The following is a 19,997-nucleotide window of genomic DNA, read 5'->3' as shown; positions in this document are numbered from 1 at the left end:
CATCATAAAAAATGGGTTCCCCTCTGAGAACTTCCCAAAATAACAGGATACATCTGAGCTGGATTTCCATGATTTAAAACAAATAAGCTTTTTTTATATATAATTTGTATTGTACTGCTTTACACAATGTAGAGAAGCAAGAGACCTGAATGTTCCAGTCCTGATGATGAGCTACATCACTATCAACATAGCAGTATAATAGGAAATTTAATATTCTTCTTGTGTTTTGTTTTTAGATGTCTAAACAGCTAAGCAAAATGTTGTGTTTGAAAGAACTTTAAGGCTCCTAAACTAGCAAAATCCAAAATTAAGGCTGCTTGTGCAATCTCTCTTTTTTGCTTATGGAATTTTAAATTATGTTATCATCTTCTTTTGTAATAAGGACTTTGCTTCAGTTATCAAATAGTCTGAATGGCATTCATGTTAAGAGCAGCCACTCAGTATTTCTGTTTTTTCATCGTTACTGATATATGGGACTGTTGCTTTGTTATATGCCACTTAAGTTCTGCACTAGGGACAGAACTGTTAATTGCTTTTTTTTGTTGTTGTTTTCTGTGATACTAATCAGTATAATAACTGATAAATCATGAATAAGATGAACTGTGGTACCTTGCTCAGATTAGAACTGTTATTCTTCCCATTTTACAAATTGGGATCCTAGGGCATAGTAGTCACAATTGCAGAGATCAAATAAATGCAGGATGTCTGATTTTAATTACTCGGACCTAATTTTTCCAACATCATTCGTATGTTCAAAACCACTTCATATGGACTTCAGTTGGGGTTATAAGTACCTGGTGGTTTTGCAGGTTATGCATTCAAATCTTAGACTGAAGTTTAGGGCCTCAAATCTAACACTGGGAAATGTAACATACACAGTCAGTGACAGCCACTTAAGATGACATTTAACAACTTATGTATCATTGCATAATATCTCTGGGGCAGTGTCAGAGATGGAATTCAGCTTGCCAAGATAGCGTGCAGCTGCCTTAGCTGCAGGGTTTTTATATCATCTTTCCTTTGTTGCAGTCCTCTCTTGCTTTACACTGTAGAGCAGGATGTAGACCATCAACAGGCAGGTCTCCTTTACTATTGGAGATGAGCAAAGGGGAAGGAACATCACATGCCTGTATCATAATTGTAACGATTGTATCAGGGACAAAGGAATCACATCTGCACTGGAGTAGAAGACCACAAAATCAATATGGCATGCTTTAATTCATGTTTTAAGTTAAGAACTCATAGATGAAAAATTATCGTTGTGAATATAACCTACTTTGGTTCTTTTTCCAGTAGGTCCTGCAGAATGGAAGCTGCAATATCTAAAAGTACTAGGAAAAGAAATGAAAGCTTTGATAGTTTGCTGAATAGTCAAACATTACAGCAGGCAGAAAAGATGACCAAATAAAGGTTTCTGGCTACATCGTAAGATGTTTGTAGAGAAACTGCTGTTTAATATAGCCAAGTGTGGATATATGTATTAATGAGCAGGAATCTAGGCCACACATAGGGAATAAAGTTCCTTAAGAAGCATGATATCAAGAATAAAACATTAAAATTGAAGAATAATTTTATTTATTTGTTTATTTTTAATACCAGTGAGTGTAAAACAGTATCTAGGTACAGGGAGTCTCTTGTCAGTAGTTATGATATTGCTGCATTTATTTTTACCATGGTTAAATACTGTAGGCAGTCTGTGGAGCAATAGCTTTAAAATAATGTGTTACAGGTACACAGTACCCAAGACTTTGATAGTGGAAATGTGTATCCAGAAGACAAAAATCTAATAGCTGGAAATTGAAGGTAGACAAATTAAGAGTAAAATAAATAATCCTAGAGAAATGCCTTCCCTTTTAACAGGATACTTAATGTGAATTATGAAAGTTGATAAGAAATTCATCATCATCATAATAAATAAAAGTTTCAGATTTTGAGAGCATAAAAATTGTCATCTATAATTCTGGTAGATAGCAGCTGTCAGCTTCTGCTTATAAATAGTATCGAGTGCTCTCATGTTTGTGAGGACAGGAGAAATCTGTAGCCAAAAAAATGAAAATTGTAAGGGAGAAGCTGTAGAATTGGCTCTGAAGTCACGATTTAAAACTTAAATAGTATACTTCCTGAAATTCATTTACTGAGCTGTATTAAAGGAGCTTCACAGATTTTGTTAATTTTTTTCAGTTTTTATTTATGAGTAACAGACCTTTTTCAAGTTCTAAGCATTCTAAAGACTGATATCCCTTAATATTAGATTATTTAAGTAATTTATTTAGCTTATTCCCATTCAGTATTAATTGTATCTTGTTGATTTGATAGCTGCATTATATCCTTCTAGTTTTGTGTAATCTTGTTAACAACATCATGACATTGGTGCCTTATTTTTTTTTCTTTAATGTGATTGATTCATTACTAAATCTCATTTTGTTTCGTAAATGATTTTGGAGCTATTGAAAGTGTATGAATAGCCATGTACCATCTTGTCAGTATTAATGTAGCTGCCCTTATTGGGCTTTTGTTAGATGCTTTTTGTGTAACTGGCTCACTTGGTTAGCAGAAGATACTTCACTTTGATTTGTTTTTCCTTCTGTTTTTTACAATAATCTGTTCTTGAATAACTGTATAGCTGAAGCTGGGCCTAAAAGTGCCTTAATATTTCCTCTTTTGTGCAGCAGCAGAAGTACTTGCTTTGTGCATCTGTTGTATAGTGAATCAGTTGTGCCTCCGCTGAATCATGATTCATTTTTAACATGTGAACATTTTAGTGAAATTACCACTCTACAGATGATACTTAGATCAGGATTTCCTTTTTGTCAAACAGTCTGATAGAGATGGAAGGCGGATAACAGTGATCTGTTTAGATTTAATCCTGATAAGACATGCAGTGTTTTCATGCTGGTGAAATCTTGTAGTGAAATTTGTACTGTATGTCTGTGTAGTTTTTATTAGTGGAGAGCATGCCAGGTTCCTAGCTTGCCAATTACAGTTTCTAGTCATCTTAGGTTATTTTGCTGGTCCTGGGATCTTATGTATTGTCATACACATTTTTTATTTTTTTTTTCCATTTTGTGTACATCATTAATCAAGAAAATGGCCATTCATACACATTTTTTCTACTATTATTTACAATTCTGTTTCCTTAAATATGGCAGAATATACTGCTGTAGTATGAATGTATTATGTATGAATGTATTATGCCATAGTTCTCCATGTGATGAGCATGTTAGTGTATTTTGGATACCTGGTTATTTCAAATTTTCGTCAAGTTACTGCCTTCTCACTGGTACCTCATTCTCCCATGCATGAAGGAGCTTGGGGTACACTGTGATTATTTCTCAGCGTATTTTGGAAGTGTTCATCTGTTTTGGACAGATGGGAGAAGTATGGAAGGAAGAAGAGGAGAACTGTCCATTTCTGAAAGATTTTATTCCTGAATGGCTGAGCTGTAAGCTCAAGAGAATATTGGGTTTTGGTCTTCGCTTGCTTTCAGTTGTGCTTCCTAGTCTGATTGAAAGTATCATTTAACTGAGGTGAGAAAGCAAGTGTGTGTAGGTGATTTGAAGCTGAGTTAACATGCAGGCTAAAGGTCTCTGCAATGTCATGACTTAAAGCTTCAGGTGTAATATATTGTTGGATGGTGGTTTGGTCTGGTGGGACAGGCAGTAATTAGTGTCCTCGTTCTGTGATCTGAAATGGGTGTGCATTTGTTTGAATTGTATTTCAAAATATTAGCTATAGTGCTGTAAAAGCTGAAATGGTGCTTTATACTGATAACCAGACAGTTTACTTGTGTTTGTCACTGAGTTAAGAGAAACTAGCTTGCTCCTGCTGTTGATTCCAGTCCTTCAACTTCTAATGGCCAGAGGCACTGCAGTATTTTCGTGAGACTGTCAGTTTTCAAAATGATTAGATATTCATAAATAGTCTGTGACATGTCAGATCAATTGGCCAAAAGGTGAAGCTGTTCAACCCATCTTGCATATTGGTGATGCCACCAGCTGTGACAGACATTAAAAAAAAAAGAAAGAGAAGATGGAGCAGATGGTCAAAGTTTCATCAATATTTTTCTGCACTTGAGATTCTTTTATAATAAAGAAGAACCTTGATTAAAACAAATCTGACTTGTCTGGGCTTTTCAGCCTGCTTGCTGTGTTGTTGCATTGAAGACTACTGAGTTACAGTTTTCAAATGTGTTCCATCACAAGGATCTGTAGTTTTGCGTAATAGGTTGGTGCTTTGGAACCTTGTGAATTGTTCATATGCTTTTGTGCAGGTTTGCATTTTATTATTGGATGCTTACTGGGATGTGTTAGAATATTAATGTCTAATTTAAATGCATGTTTTAATATTAATATCTGTGTTACAAAACTGAGACTCTGCAGTTCAGATCAGCCGTTATGTTGCACATTTGTAGAATCACTGTTGCGTATTGTTGCTTGCCTTTTTTTAGGTGAATGATAGAAGTTATCATCACACTTTTCAAAAGTTAATCATAAAAAGGACTACCTATTTTAAAAGTTATTTATTGTATGTCTGCAGAACAGCTATTGGTTTGTGGATTTTTTAGGCTTTTCACCAATATGCTGTATTAATCAGCTGAACCATTTTTAGCTATATAGAAGATAACACGTGGCTGCAAATCTGAGGGGGAATGGCAATAAGTATTACATTTGTGTCTTGTGAACAGCTGTACATTTGTTTTCTTTCCAAACATCAACAAAGGAAACTTATACTTCATATGCCACGGTTTTGGTTCTGTGGAATTGAAGAAGTGGTTGGTTTTGGATTCTGCTAATATAAGGAAATACTACATCATCAGGGTCAGTGCTGCAATTGTTTTTAAACAGGTACTCAATCCATTTATGCCCGTTTAAAATCAAACATAGTAGGGGCTAGATTCTAAGACATATTAGCAATTGACATTTCTTAGTAAGGTTAAGGTAAAACTCTTTCCTGCAGCATGGGAGAAAGGGGAAGGGGAAAGAAATGGGGCAGCTACGTGTTAGGTACCATGTCATGTAAAGGGAACATGGATGTTACACAAGGTGATAGAGAGGGGAAGATCCATGTTAACCTTTTAAGTGCTTCTCCCTTCCTCTTTGCACAGCAGATTTGTGCCTGAGGTTAAAACTAGGACAGTTACCCTGACAAATGCAGATGGATTGTTTTGAAATTGTGTTGTAGATTTATTCCCAGGCTGTTTTACCAGAGCTATGTAATGTGGTTGAGAATGGAAAAAATCTCCCTCTTTGTGATGACTGTGGAACCTGCACTAACTACAGTTCCATCATGGCAGTTACCATAATGATGGTTTCATTAGCAGTGTGTACGTTTGAGAATCTTGAACTACTAGTAAATTTAAATCCGTCATGGCTGGGCAAAGCTGCAGGCACTTACTTTAGTGGAGGTCTGAACTTAGATATAGATTTTCTATGCTGGGGCTGGCTACAGATAATTACTTCTTTGGTGGTGAAAATAATGAGCAACATTACAGGAAACCTACAGGGAGTTCATGCTATAACAACTTTGATAATATATAAGATAGATCTGAACATTGCTGAAAACTAAACAGATCTTGCTTCCTTACGTATGCATGCAACGCTACCTGCACTATACTAGCTACTGGAGTCTAATGGATATGATATGACAACTGAAAAAAATGAGACAACAAAAGGTTTTAAAGGAAAAAACCTTGGGTTTAGTGTTCTGAAGAAAAGGATCAAATACCTCTGCCTTAATTGAAGGTTCAAGAGCCTGTAATTTACATCCTTAGAGATATGCCCTTGATTATTTTTGATTTTGGAGGATCTGAGGTGTCATTCTTGTGTTTATAGATGGGGAAAACATAAATAAATTTTAAAATTCCTTTACAGGTCACTTTTAAATATCTACCAGGTAGAATTGCTGTTTGAGAAGATGCTCATAGTTTGTGTTTGATGTGCATTTACAGTGTCCATATATGGGATTTGGTTTTATGATAAGGAAGAATGCCAAAGAATTGCAGAGCTCATGAAAAAGTAAGTGATGGGTCAACAAGACATTTTGTGCTTTTTGTATGTATGTATTTCTGTACATACGTGCACATTATATTGCTGGGATGATCATACCTTTCTACTTTAAAGCTGTATTTATAGAATTTGTTGCAAATAAGGTTATCACACCTGCATTTTGTATAAACAGAAATGTCACTATATTGCAATACTTTTTCATAATTGGCTGTGCAGCTTTCCAGCTACATCAGACAGTAACAGTTCATCTGATTTATTTCCTGATGACTCAGAGATCTGTTTTGAAGAATTGTATTCTTTGGGGGTTTAATATATTCTTTGTGTTTGGGGAGTTTTTCAATGTTGCTGTTACCTTTTTTTGATTATATCAATGTAAATGTGGGCTATCATGAAGGCATACTGTAATAATACAATTCTGTGGGGTTTATCCTGTTTCTACATCATGGTTAAATTCCTGCTTCTTCATTTCTTACCAATATGTACAAAATTCACTTTGTCTTTCGAATATAAAGCAAGACTTTAATTAGCTTCGAATTCATTACTTTTATGTACATAACATTATTTTCTACATGTTATATAATCTTTAATTTTGCAGTCAAGTTGGAGATTAAAATTTCAAACAGAACTGTATTTTAATCTCATGATGTCATGGATTTTTTTTTTTTCTCACTGCTTTCTTTATGTGTCCAGGATAGACAGGACTCATTCTTCTGCTCTACCCTCTGGTTGGCCTAATGATGGGCTCATTTGCAATCATCCTTTTTTAATTACTATATTCTGCAGGTTTTTGTGTTTATTTGGAGGAGGAAGGAGCTGAAGTCTTCTTGCAGATTTTATCAATATACGCAGTGTAAATTTTTTAGAGCTATAGTATAGAGGATATGGTAAAGGGGCCCAATAGGAACAGGCAGAGATTGGATATACCGGTTGCCTGCACTATGTAGGGTTGAACATATCATCATGTTACAGTTCTTTTAAGTGACAGGAGGAGCGACGATGTAGAACCAGGTCTTTGTCATCCCAAGAAAAGCCATGGGAGGTGGATACAGTCAAGCTGACAGCATTGGGTACTAACAGAGTGCGATGTAAAGTCACTGTCAGACCTGTGAATCTGTCCTTTTCAAGTCATCTGTCCCAGTCTAACAGCTTTCTAGCCAAAAGCATGCTGAGGAAGTGACATCACCTTTGATTGCTAAAGTTACTAAGTGCCCAAAAGCCCATTTTATGTACCCTGCAGTACAAGTCCAAACAAGGGTCATCCTCACACATCTGTATACATAGCAAAGTGCTTTAACTCTTCTACCACTATGTTTCAGATAGGATTTGTTATAAAATACTGGATGGGAAGGTAGTCATATTTCCTCCATACCTCTTTTTAAAGTAATACCTGCTGCTTTTCATTTTGCAGTGACAAAACATTGTGAAACACAGGCTGTGACAATGATGGGGGTTTGTTTAGGGGGTTTTGTTGTTTTTGCTGTGTATCCTACAGCAATAAAATGAGTCAGTTTTGACCCAAGAAATAATTGATGGGGATGAATTTACAAAAATAAGCAATGAACCTTAGGAAACCCAGCTTTTTGACAGCTCATTGTAGTTAACTAGCTCAAGTTTCAGTTGGTGGTGATTAGGTACTCTCAAACTGGTAATTTACTACAATAAAAACTAGTTTTCAGAGGATTCCTGCAATTGTAAACCACGTGTAGTGGTTTATAATAGCAGTGTTTCATATGGATAAAAAATACCCTGTCGCTCAGCCAGTTGGCTGTGTGTTTTAATTCTCAGCATTCTACAATAATAATAAAACAGCTGGGGCAGGAAATTGGTCATTTGCTAGTAGTTAATGACTGATTTGTGTGTGTTTGCCATCCTCCACCACCAGCAGAACTGAATAACACTATAAATTGCCTGCTCTTTCTGGGTATAGAAATTAAGACTGAGTTACGAAAATTTTAGTTTGTGGCCTACTGTATTCAAGATTGGAGAAAAAGAATCTCATGCCTGGTCGAATTATGTTTTAATACAGATCTTTTAATAGATATTTTTTTACACATTTTAATGTATATGGGGTAAAAATAGTTTTGATTAATAAAGTAGTTGTGGTTAAACTCTTTTTATTTTATCTGTTTTTTGTCTTGTATATTCTCCTCTTACCTCCAACTTTCAGCTTAACTCAACAGGAACAATTGAAAGCAAAGCAGGGCATGGGAACAGGAGTATCCCCGATGATTATGAATTCTGCTAATAACAAAGAAGTGGATATCTTACGGATGCTTACCAAGGCCAAAGATGAGTATACCAAGGTAAGACTTGCTGTCTATAAAAGAGGATATTTCTTTTTGGTGGTACTGTGATGCCAACTTACATTACATTTTAAAACATAAAAAGTTTGTGTATGTTTTCATATAGATAGTTTTGCTCAAAGTGAAACTGATTTTAACAGTGTGCCGTCTCATTTTGTGTAGAAGTGACTGGTAGAAAAGTTTTGTCAGAATTTGCTAAAGATTCAAGAGAAATGAATGCTGTCAATAAAAACCTCTGAAAGGAGAACATGTATATGGTTGATTATTTGTTGAATGCTAGAGGGTAAGATGAAGTATTTAATCTTTCATTTTGACCTTTGGAGTTCCTATGCTTATTGCTTATTGAGTAGTACCTAGAAGTTTTGTCCTTTTTCTGGGTGAAGTACTCAAACCTGCCAGCAGTTTCTGTAGTTTGTACAAATAGCTTCCTTCAGAGAAGACCTTTAACGGTGAAGTTACTGCTTTTAATTGTGGTTGTTAGCTACTTTCGAATACTCATAGAAGGCAATTAAAAGGTTGAAATGTAGTATAATTTCAGCCCATGTGCTGGTTTGGTCTTCTGAGGCTTCTAAATAAAGAAGTAACTAATGGACTAATAATGTTCTCTATTATTGAGCAATCAAAAACGTTTTACTTTGGGGAATAAAAATTAGGGATTTTAACTATTCATATATATGCTGCAAATTGTTACAGAGCCTGCAGGTTCCTACTGCTGTTTCCTGTATTTCATATGTTTTGTCATGTAATAATGAAGTTCATAGGTGTTATTGAATCTAGAAGTATATCTTAAACATAGCAATTTCAAGAAAGGAAAAGTTATTTTTCTGAAATGCAGCAACTAATAAGATCCTCAGAAAGATAATAGTAAACTACTTGAGTTAGGGTAAAATATATCCCTTTTTACTGTAGAATAGCTTCTTTTGAAGCTTAAGATCTTTGTGTTTTCTGTAATAGGGATTTAATATAGTGTAGTGGATATTTTTTTAAGAGCATAACTAACTTTGAGGGGTATATCTTATTCCTAAATTAAGTTACATATTTAAAGGTTACATGTAAAATAAAATACATAGCCTCCCCCCTCCTTTTTTTATTAATGGAGCTTTAAGTTCCTAAACCACTAAAATATTTTTTGAAAAATGTCCTTCTTACACACTTGCCTTCTCTTCATCTCTGGTAAGAAGAAGTGGTATTAGCTGGCCTAATAATGCTTGATAGCTGGGGAGATAAAGAGCGAAGAGCTGCTAGGGTACAGAACGAAGCATGACAAAATGTGTTTCGCTTTAACCATTGTGTCTTTTCTTGTCCTACAGGACAAGGTCTGGTTTTAGCTCTGTGCTGTACACTTCTTCTACGGCATCTACCCATTTACTATACCAACTTTGATCTACTAAGGATCAGATTAGGTAGGCATCCTTTGTCTGGCTGATGTGGCAAAAATAACTGAAGCTTTCTTCTTCATTACTAAGGGCACACAATGCTTTGATAAGAACATCATTTCTGGTAGAGAGCAAGTATGGCCTCTGGACTTCTATTTCTGTTTCTGTTTCTTTCACTTTTTTGTATTTTAGAAAAATATTCCCATAGTACTGCCCTGCCCAAAGAGAAATACAGTTTCTAAGTTTTTGGGTGCCTTAGCTTTTGGTTTGTTAACTGTGTGAAAGGCTTGATTGTAGGATCCAGAAGGCCTAGCTTTCCTGAGGGCACTTTGCCATACTCAGCCTTGGTGATGCAGAGACTATGCTGCTATTCTTAAACAGTCTGAATTGGTTCTGTGTGTCTCACTTAATCAGGGCTCTGACTGGAAATCTTTACTACTGCTCTTTGACACAGTCCTTGTCCGCCTTAGTTCCTCTCTTCTGCTAAGCACTTTGTACACCTTCATATCATATTCATTAATGTCATCTTGTGGCTGCTTTAGGAAGAAATCCCCAGTTTCCAGGGCTTTTTAGATCTGTACTCAAGCTCTGACAACTTCAAAGTCCTCTTCATCCCTTTCAGCATAGACATCTAAATACAAAAGCTCTTCTAAGTTGTATAAGGTCTTGGCTGACCTTCTTTCCTTGTATCAGACCTCCTAGCATCTCTGCCATGTACTTGACAGGTCTTTGCAGTTCACATGTCTCAATGTCAGGTTTTTGCTACAGACCATGAGATTGGGATGTGACACGGTATTTGCTTCAGGAGAACTCTAATACTGAGGTATCGTGCTTGTCCATTGTCTGTTTACTTAGAAAATGTCCTGGTCAGCTTGAGCTTCATATTCTACATGTAGACTATGAAATCTCACAACATAGAGCAGTTGTTTGCCTCCAGTATCTCTGACCATACCAAACTTGCCTAAAACATCTTCAGTGATGGTCTTGTTCTTTTCGGTTGACATTTACCACGTATGTCTATTTTTATTTTTTTTTCCCCCAATGTTTCTTAGCCTTTCTTTGACTTGATCTTAGAACCTTTTGATTTCTTATGGATCTTTTGTAGGAACATAGCTTTGAACAAGACACATGACTAAAGGACAGACCAGTGAACCAAGTTGGAGTAATCATCAAGTGTAGTAGCTGATGAGTACTCTTCTGGTTCTATCACTAAAGAGCATGGTGACATTTCTCTCATGCTGTATTTTGCTCTTGATGATGGCATATGATATCTTCTTTACCTGTCCACTTGACAGTTGCTTAAAATGTCATGTTGTTGCTCTGAACTTACTCATCAGCAAGGCCATGCTCTCCATCTGCCAAAATGACTTTATATTCTGAGCTTCTGAAATCATCACAGGATTTTATTATTTTTTTTCTCTTCAGAATTCTTCTCTATATTTGACCACAGCTTACTAGCCAACTTATCAAATCATGGGAATGGTACCAAATCAGTTCAGTGTCATTCTCTATAGGCCTTTGTGTATACTGCCGTTCATTTTGCTGAGGGATTTGGTCTGAAAAATGCTCAAATAGTGAGAAGCTCCACTGTTTCTCACCTCATTTTTATATGCTTAGTTCTGTGCTCATACAGAGTATGACAGTAAAAGCTAAGGTGCTCACAGTTTCTGAAGAATTCAGCCTACTAAAATACCCTGGGGAAATAAGGGTATTATTTAAATTCTGGAGAACCCATTGTGAGATATACAAGAGTTATGTTATTCATCGCGATAAAGAAAAAAGTTTAAATGTGTGCTTATATGATTTTAGCCCCAAAAGTTATGCTGAAAAATAGCAGTAAGAAGGAGGTATATTGAAGAAACATCAGCATCATTAGAAAGAGAACAGTTTGGGAGAAGAAAAGCTATTTTATTTTATTTTACTGAAGTGTGGTTTTGGTCTATGTAGGATCTGTCCAGCCTAAAACAGAAAATTATCTTCACTTGTTTTAGTATAGATCAAATAGGGCCACAGGAAGCACTTATTTGGACTACGAAGAAAACTTCTATCTGATAATATACTAGGTAAGAGGCTTAACTGTCATTAAGTGATGAGACACAACATACGTCACGAGTCAGAAACTGGGTGGGCAAGTGATTTAAGAATAATTCAGTCATTTGTCCTTGTGTATTTAATTTTTTTAAAAATTGGTGAGGTTGCAGAAGGCTCCGTACTAGGACATTTTTGAGAGTCCGTACAAACTGCTTGGGAATGATGAGAAAATAAAGCTTGTAGGAAAGACCAACACCAACAAAAAAGTTACTCAAATTCAAGGATAGCAACATGTAAGCTAAGAAGAACCTAAGAAAACAATTTGTTTGAGCAGTACATTGATAAATTTAACTCAGAGCTAATAAATGGAAAGGAAACTTCTCCTTAGTGTAAAAGCTTTCAATAGTTACATTAGTGTTGTAGGCTTGTTTTCTGCACTGTTTCTTCATAGCTTCTTTCTGTTACAATTTTTCGTAACAATCCATTCATAACCATTTTAAATATTAACTGCTTAGCAAAACTGAAACTTCAGTTAAGTGTAGGTTTCTTTTGAGTGCTTCCAATAATCAGGCTTCGAATCATAGATAAGGGAAGTAACCATGGACTAGCTTTAAAAGAAAACAGTTTTGCTTATCGTGTGTAGTCTTTGGACTTAACTCTTTATTTAAATTTTGGGACATCTTTGGTCATCAGGCTGGCTCTGCACTATGAGATGGGTAGCAAGGCTCTGGGTGAATGAGATACCACATTCTAGTAAATTTATTTCTTTGATTTTTCTTTTTTCCCAGAGAGGACAAAAAGTGTATCTGAATTTAAATATATTCACATATTGAATGTGGCCTACTCAGATTAGCCGTGAGACACTTCCTATATGACTTTATATGTAACTGAAAATCAGTTTTGCTGCGAAACTCTGCATTACTGGCAAAGTCAATATATTGTTCTTCATGTTTTTTCCAATCTAGTGCTTGAGGAAGTTTCTCACTTTATGCTGCAGGGGCATAGCAGGAAAGAAGAGACTCGTGCTTGTTCTTTCTTGAAACTGAATAGCTAACCACCCTGTGGCATGATTGTGCATGCATGCTTTAAAGTTATTTCTAAGAGCAACGTTTGAACCAAAAATTGTCATACAATGGGAGAAAGCCAGGTACATGAGAGGAATAACACACTTTGCAAGAGCGTGTTTTCAGAAATTCACTGCAGAAGGTCTTGACTGTCTGAATATCCACAAGATGATTTTTCAGCAGAGACTCATAAAATCATTGACACTGGAAGGGATCTCAGGAGATAGATAGTCTAGTCTAGCCTCCTCATTCATGGTAGTATCAGCTAAAGTGGGTTGCTCAGGGCCATGTTAAGTCAGGTTTTAAATATCTCCATGGACAGAGACTCTACAACCTCTCTGGGCTCCCCATTCCAGTATTTAAACATCCTTGAAGTAAGCAAGTTTTTTCTTAAATTTAAGACTTTGTATATTCTATTTTTTTCCTTTTGCCTCTTGTCTTCGCTGGGGACCACTGAGAAGAGACTGTCTCGGTCATCTTTACTTCTTCCCATGAGGTATTTTTCCACATTGATGTTATACCCTGAGCCTTCTTATTTGGAGACTAAGCCCCTCCTTGCTTGACAGGTGCTTAAATCAACTTCATAGGCTTTCAGTGAACACAGTCATGTGTGTGTGCATCTGGGAATCCCAGAACTTGATGTAGCACTGCACTGCTTAGTAGAGGGGTCTAAACAGTGGTCTCACCAGTGCTCAGCAGAGGTTAAGGACCACCTCCCTTGATCAGCTGGCAGTGCTCTGTCTAATGCAACCTAGGATGCTGTTGGCCTTCTTTTGCCACAGGGGCATGTTGCCAGTTCATATTCAACTTCATTTCCACCCAGGTCTATTTCTGCAAAGCTGCTCTTCAGTCAGTTAGCACCAACCTGTACTGCACGGGGTTGTTTTTCCTCAGTTTCCCTTTGTTGAATTTCATGTTCCTGTCAACCCATTTCTTCAGCCTGTCAAGGTCACTCTGAATGGCAGCACAGCCATTTGGTCTATTAACTACACATCCCTGTTTTATATTGTCTGCAAGCCTGCTCTGCCGCATTATCCAGGTCATTAATGAAGACGTTAGACAGCATTGACCCCAGTGTCAAACCCTGTGGTACACCACTAGCAAGTGACTGGCCTCCAGTTGGACTTCATGCCAACAATGTTTTGAGTCCAGCAGATCAGACAGTTTTATGTCCACCTCGCTGTCCACTTACATAGTTTGCATACCAACAATTTGTCTTTGAGGATGTTACAGGAGACAGTGTCAAAAGCTTTGCAAAGGTGAAGATAAACAAAATCTGCTGTTCTCCCATCATCCACTGAGCCAGTCATCTAATTGTAAAAGGCTACTGTGTTGATCAAGCATTATCTTCCCTTTGTAAATCCATACTGGCTAATCCAAATCACTTTCTTGTCCTTAGTATGTTTAGAAATGGCTTCCAGTAGGAAGCCATTTGTTTCATTGCCTTTCCAGGGACTGAGGTGAGGCAGACAGTCCTGAAGGTCCCCAAATGCTCTTTCTTGCTCTTCTTGAAGATAGTACTGATGTTTGTTTTCTTCCAGTCCTTGGGAACCTCCCCAATTGTAAATACCTTTCAAAAACAGAGTGGTTTCACTATGACAGAGGCAGCTCTCTCAGCTCTTATGAGTGCATCCCACATGCTACCTAGCCTGATCCTCCTCTATGAAGGGTAAGCCTTCAGCACTCCAGACTTTCCCACCAGCCTCTGATGCCTGGTATTCCTGAGGGCAGATGTTGCAAAGAAGGCACTGAGTACCTCCTAGAGCCCCTCAAGTCCCCTTGGGAAGTCAAGTTCTGTTTTGCTAAGCAGCCCGGGAACCAGAGTGTCTCTGTTTACTATTGCAGTAGGTCAGAAATGGATTTAAATGATCAGTTTTGTGTATTGGGGGGGTTGTGGGGTGTGGGGTGTGTGTTTTCTCACCTAGCATTTGCATCCTAAGGAGTTTGTCTCTGAAAGTTCTGGAAAGGACATTGACATTTTCATAATTGCACAGCAATGGCTTTGAAGTATGTCCATATGGCAGTCTGTCCAGTCCACAGTTCTGTCCCAAGTAATGCATAAAGCTGGGCTCTTTGGAGGAAACCATGAGAAACCAAACCTAATCATTCCTTACCCAACCATTAGACCTGCAGCATAAAATTTAGAGCCCATCAAATTCAGGTATTTCACTGTGAATATTTTTATTAGATAGGATTAACTTCTTGTTAGGTAATTCTTTAAAACATCTTTCCAGATTCTTGGATTCAATTGTATCAAGTGACAATGACTTCCAATATATAATTTTCTACTGACAATAGCATTCCTTGTATAACTAATGCTTTTTTAGTTCCATTGATTATGTTCTTATTTTTTGTACAATGAAAATAAGACCATCTTATTCTCCTTTTCCTATTACATTTATTATTTCTCTTTCAGGCAACATTTTCTGTGCACTTCTTCTGAATTAAATCATGCCTTTCCATGTCCCTGATCACTTTTAGTCATCTGTCTCTGCTCATGTTTTTATAAATATTTTTATTAATCCTGTCATATTTAATAAGAAAACATACTGATTCTAAAAATTGGTTAAACCTTTAATTATTTTTCTTTGTGGGTATATGAATCCTCCAGGTTCCCACAATGTAGAACATTTATGTAAAAGAGTTTGAGTTATAATTCAATTTTTAACAAAACGCATTGAAAATGTTCTTTATGGCCATATTAATCCTTCATGTATTTGAGCTACTACTAGATGTCTGCTAATGCAGGAAAAGCATGTCTGTTGCTTGGTTTCTAAGGTGCTTTCTAAAAATTATTTTATGTTTTCTTAAGTGTGGGAAAAGCAGAAGATAAGAAAGAGAACTGAAATTTAAATGAGAAGGAAACCTCATACTCAGGAAATCTTGGAATCAAGTGTTTATTTTTACATGTGCTTTGTGGGTTTAGAAAATTAGGTTGCAGTTGTTGTAGTTCTTTCAGTAGAATAATATTCCATAATCAGTGCTGCAACTAGTATTTTTGATTACTGAATACATGGTTATGTCTGTATTTTACAATACTGGAGAACTCGGGGAAAAGATGCTGTCACACTTACTAAAAACCACTTCTTTTCTCTTGCAGTGTAAGACCTGCTCAGAGCCGAAACAAATAACCAGTTCCTCTGCAATCTATAACAACCCCAACCTGATCAAACCAATTCCAGTGAAGCCTAGTGAAAATCAGCAGCAACGAGCATCTCAGCAAAGCAAGGTAAAATGTTTTGTGTGTTTTCTGACCAGTGCTGCTGTAATCGAGTAACCATGTAGGGATATTTATTGGAGTTGGAAGGTCAGTGCAAGAATTTGAGGTGGAACCACTGTAAGGAATTACTTTAATGCAAAACTTATCTGTTTTATAAAAATCTCCCCAACCCCCACCCACTACATGATGCGGAAGCATGTAAGTCACAGGCGTACTATCCTGATGCAACAAAGAAATACTAGTCTTTCAAATTTCAGATGTTACTTTGATTGCAAGCTGGCCTAGTCAATTGCTGGGCCACAGTTTTTATGGTTTTCTTTTTAATTTTTTAGGTTAATTCAGTTAATCTAAATAAAGAAAAGTCTCTTGGTCTATCTTCAACCTCAGTCGCACTGGAACATCCTAAAAGCTGAATTCAGCTGTGACAGGGAGATGCACAAGAAGTGGTCCTACTTCATGCATGGGGAGACTTCTGTTTCTTCCTAATATTGTACTGATGGCTGAAAGGGAAGATGCTCTTTCATGGTGTTTGAAGTGAAGCCACTTCTACCTCTCAGATTCACTGATATTCTCCCACATTAGCAGCTTGGCAACTGTTGTCTTGCCCTTCCTATGTGACAAAACTACTAAAAATCCCCTTGGGAGAAAAGAGCATATCGGTTTTCTCAGCTTTTGCTTGAATACTGCTGGCTAAATGTTGTCACCAGTTAATGTAACTTATACATGAGAGAACTATGTTTACTTTTTTCCCTTGTCCCCTCACAGAATGTGGATCCCGAACCACAGCACTTGTCTTTGACAGCACTGTTTGGAAAACAAGAAAAGACAGATGTCTCAGAACCGCTTAATAAGCAGCATCAAGAGAATCTTCCTGTTAGGCAGGGTGTGGTACGTTCACTGTCCTATGAAGAACCTAGCAGGCATTCACCCTCTGCAGAGAAACAACTTTGCCCTGCCATTCAGAAGCTTATGGTGCGTGGGACAGACCTTCACCCGCTTGCTGAGTTTCCTGAGAACCGACTTTGTGAAAATGGCAATATCCACCCTGTGGGTGAGACTTTCACAGGACTCTTCCAACCTGTGACTTCTCATGGTATTGCAGCATCTCATGTAGTTCAGGATACTGCTGGCACTCAGAGCTTATTGCAGAAATTACAAAGTCAGTCAGGGACAGTGACTAAAATGGACGCCAATGCAGCAGGATCTGCGAGCTCGACAGCTTCTGTGTTCAGCAGGACTCCTGCTCCTGGTGGAGCACCAGCAGGAACAGTAAATAGTATGAGCCAGCCACCTTTGGTATATTTCAATGGTTCCCTACCAGGCCAGACTTTAGAATCTCAGACACTTGGTAAAGAACAATCCAAACTTCCCAGACAGCCTCTTTCTCTCACTGGCAATCAAGCAGCCAATTCTGGGGTGATTTCACCTCAAGAGTTACTGAAAAAACTCCAAATAGTGCAACAAGAACAACAGTTGCATGTATCCAGCAGACCAACCTTGGCAGCTAAGTTTCCTGTCGTTACTCAGAATACAAATACGTTGAAATCACTGGATTCTTGGATTGAAAAGGCACCGGGTACAGAAAAACAGAGCGCTCTCTTTCAGGTAAATGGGAAACATCAACTCTTAAAGTAAATAACAATAATAAAAAAATATAGCAATCTTTAAACTTGGTGTTTTGCAAGGTTAGTCTTTGTTTCATTTTGACCAGTGTACTCTTGTTACTATTCTTACCATACGTTGCTGCACATCATTCATTTTGCAGGGGATGATTTAACAACAGCAAGTTCTGATTTACTAAGCTCTGATATTGTAAATACTGACGGCTCCACCTCTTGCACATCAGTAATGACCAAAAATACTGCAGTCTTGGGTTTTTTCAGAGGCACTATGAAAAGTCACCTGGTCTTCAGTGCTGTACTTACTTTGAGGCTTCCCGTCTGGTTACTGAATGTGATATTTTGGGTTTAATAATTTTTCTTACAAAATTAGTCATGGCTTTCTCTGTGCAGGTATGCATTCCTTTGTATGCCCATTGCTAAAGGTGCTTAAAAGGTCACTTACTTTCTAACCAGCAGTTTTCTGTATCGGTGAATTAGCAACCTTGCACCTTAACTGCTTCTGTGAGCTATTCATTAGCTATTTTTTTATTTGCTATGTAATATCATTTGGGTTTTTATTCTTTGGTTTTGTTTGTTTGTTTTTTTTTTTAAAAAAAAGACCTTGTTCCTCAATGCCTTCAAAACACCCCAAACCTTTAATTCTGGTGATTGTGACCCTAAAAGTCAGAGTGGGGTCTTAAAAAATTCAGGAGATGTCGAGAGAATGTGTGTCTTGTGAGTGCATTTTTCTGCTTTTTTCTTAAGAAAAGCATCATGTGCAATTACAAAATGTCCCATCCTAGATTAACTGCTGTCTTTGTTAACAACTTCATTTTCTGTCGGATCTTTCTCGCTTGAATGTCTTTCAGTGTGCTGTTCAAGGATGCATCTAAGACCCTTTTAACTTACCTTGTTGTGGACAGACTGTCCACAAGATTCATGTTGTGCTGGAGTCTGACTTGTATTGAAGTCTAGAAGTTACCCAAATGAAAAAGCATTCACCTTTTCAGTGTAAAATTCAAAAGCTGCTTTTCTATTGCAACTTCTTAAAAACCTGAATGAAAGACTACAGGATACTTCAGCGTGCTCCAAGAATCCTCCTGATTCTAGAAAGTTATCCTACATGTGAAGAAGCTGAAACAAGTCATTTAACAATTCAGGGCCACATCTGTCACTAACACTGTGACATGTCAAGATGTCTAATTCCTTGAGAGAGGTCAGAGGAAGATTAATTTGCTATAGCAAATAGCTCTCATTATTTTTATTCTTTTAATTAAAGCAGCATGACTTTGAACAATCTGTGTGAAAGAGTTTTGGGGGGATTAGTCACAGAAATTATTCAGGAGCAGTTGCTTACAGATGGTATTCTGACTTTCCAGTGGAGTGCTAATGAATTAAAAGAGTACCTAGAATCACAAAAATTTACTTCTGTTTTCACTTGGATATGGAGCTTGCCTGCTAGAAATGAAGGAAATTGTCTAATTCACTGGTACATGTATGGATAGCATGGAGACATGAGACATTCCTTCTCTGAAGGTAAAAGTGAAATGAGGCAAGTGCCAGGCTGTACATTACAAGTCACTATGCATAAATAAAAGATGGCAAATATGCTGATATATTTCCAAATGAAAAATCCATATACATGTTGATATTTCTAATGACTTTATTTGTGCATATTTGAAAAAGACCATGATGCCAGCATTAGTTGCAGTCCAGAAAGGGAATTATTGAGGTCTAACATAATGCAGTATCAGTGATTTTACTGTTTAAATACAACTAGAACAGTAACTTGTAAGAAGACTAAAATCTTCACTGGTACAAGTCTCATTCACTGTGATTATCGCTGCAAGTTTGTCTTAAAAAAAGTGCAGCTCAGGAGACTCTCAGTCTCACTTTGCAGGCTGTGAGCAGACCAAATAGATTGGGACTGCCTATGAGAGGCTTCACAGACCAACATAGTCACAGCTGTTACCAAAACAGTATTAGATGCAGTTCTTCTGACACGTTTAGCAGCAGATTTAATACAGAGACTGAAAATGATAATGAAAGTACGAGTAATTATTGTTTCAGACACCTGAAGCTCTGCAACCTGGAAGGAATGGCCTCTTTCACATGCATCAGATTGCCAAAAAACAAAAAAGGGGGAGAGGCTAAAAATGAAGGACTGAGTCTGTATTCCTGTAGAATGCCACGATTTAGCCACATGAAATATGCCTACTTCTGAAAAAAAATAAAAGTATTGGAAGATAAAAATTTGAAACAACTTTTATAACCAACATAATTCTTTTCATAATATAGTCCTTGTTGTAGACCAGAGCCTTTAAGTGCTGCCATGCCTGCAGACAGACTTTCGAGTGAGATTGAATTGGCACAAATATATCTGCACATGCTCATGCA

The 19,997-nt window shown here is 37.2% G+C and overlaps 1 protein-coding gene across 1 annotated transcript in view; it reads left to right on the top strand.

Annotated features, from left to right (window-relative positions):
• The window catches only part of DCP1B (decapping mRNA 1B), a gene marked incomplete at its 3' end in the record, with an annotated part of 36,094 nt that extends 18,490 nt beyond the window's left edge, over nt 1-17,604 (top strand). The window contains exons 4-7 of the mRNA XM_010017876.1: nt 5,948-6,014; nt 8,173-8,308; nt 15,880-16,008; nt 16,765-17,604. Coding sequence (XP_010016178.1) covers nt 5,948-6,014; nt 8,173-8,308; nt 15,880-16,008; nt 16,765-17,604 — 1,172 coding nt within the window. The remainder of the gene's footprint in view (nt 1-5,947; nt 6,015-8,172; nt 8,309-15,879; nt 16,009-16,764) is intronic.
• Between the last annotated feature and the right edge of the window lie 2,393 nt (nt 17,605-19,997).

The sequence above is a fragment of the Nestor notabilis genome, unplaced genomic scaffold, assembly GCF_000696875.1.
Source record: "Nestor notabilis isolate BGI_N333 unplaced genomic scaffold, ASM69687v1 scaffold23777, whole genome shotgun sequence".
Classification (NCBI taxonomy): Eukaryota; Metazoa; Chordata; class Aves; order Psittaciformes; family Psittacidae; genus Nestor; species Nestor notabilis.
The sequence above is the reverse complement of the archived record's forward strand: the minus strand, read 5'-3'. Positions and strand labels throughout refer to the sequence as shown.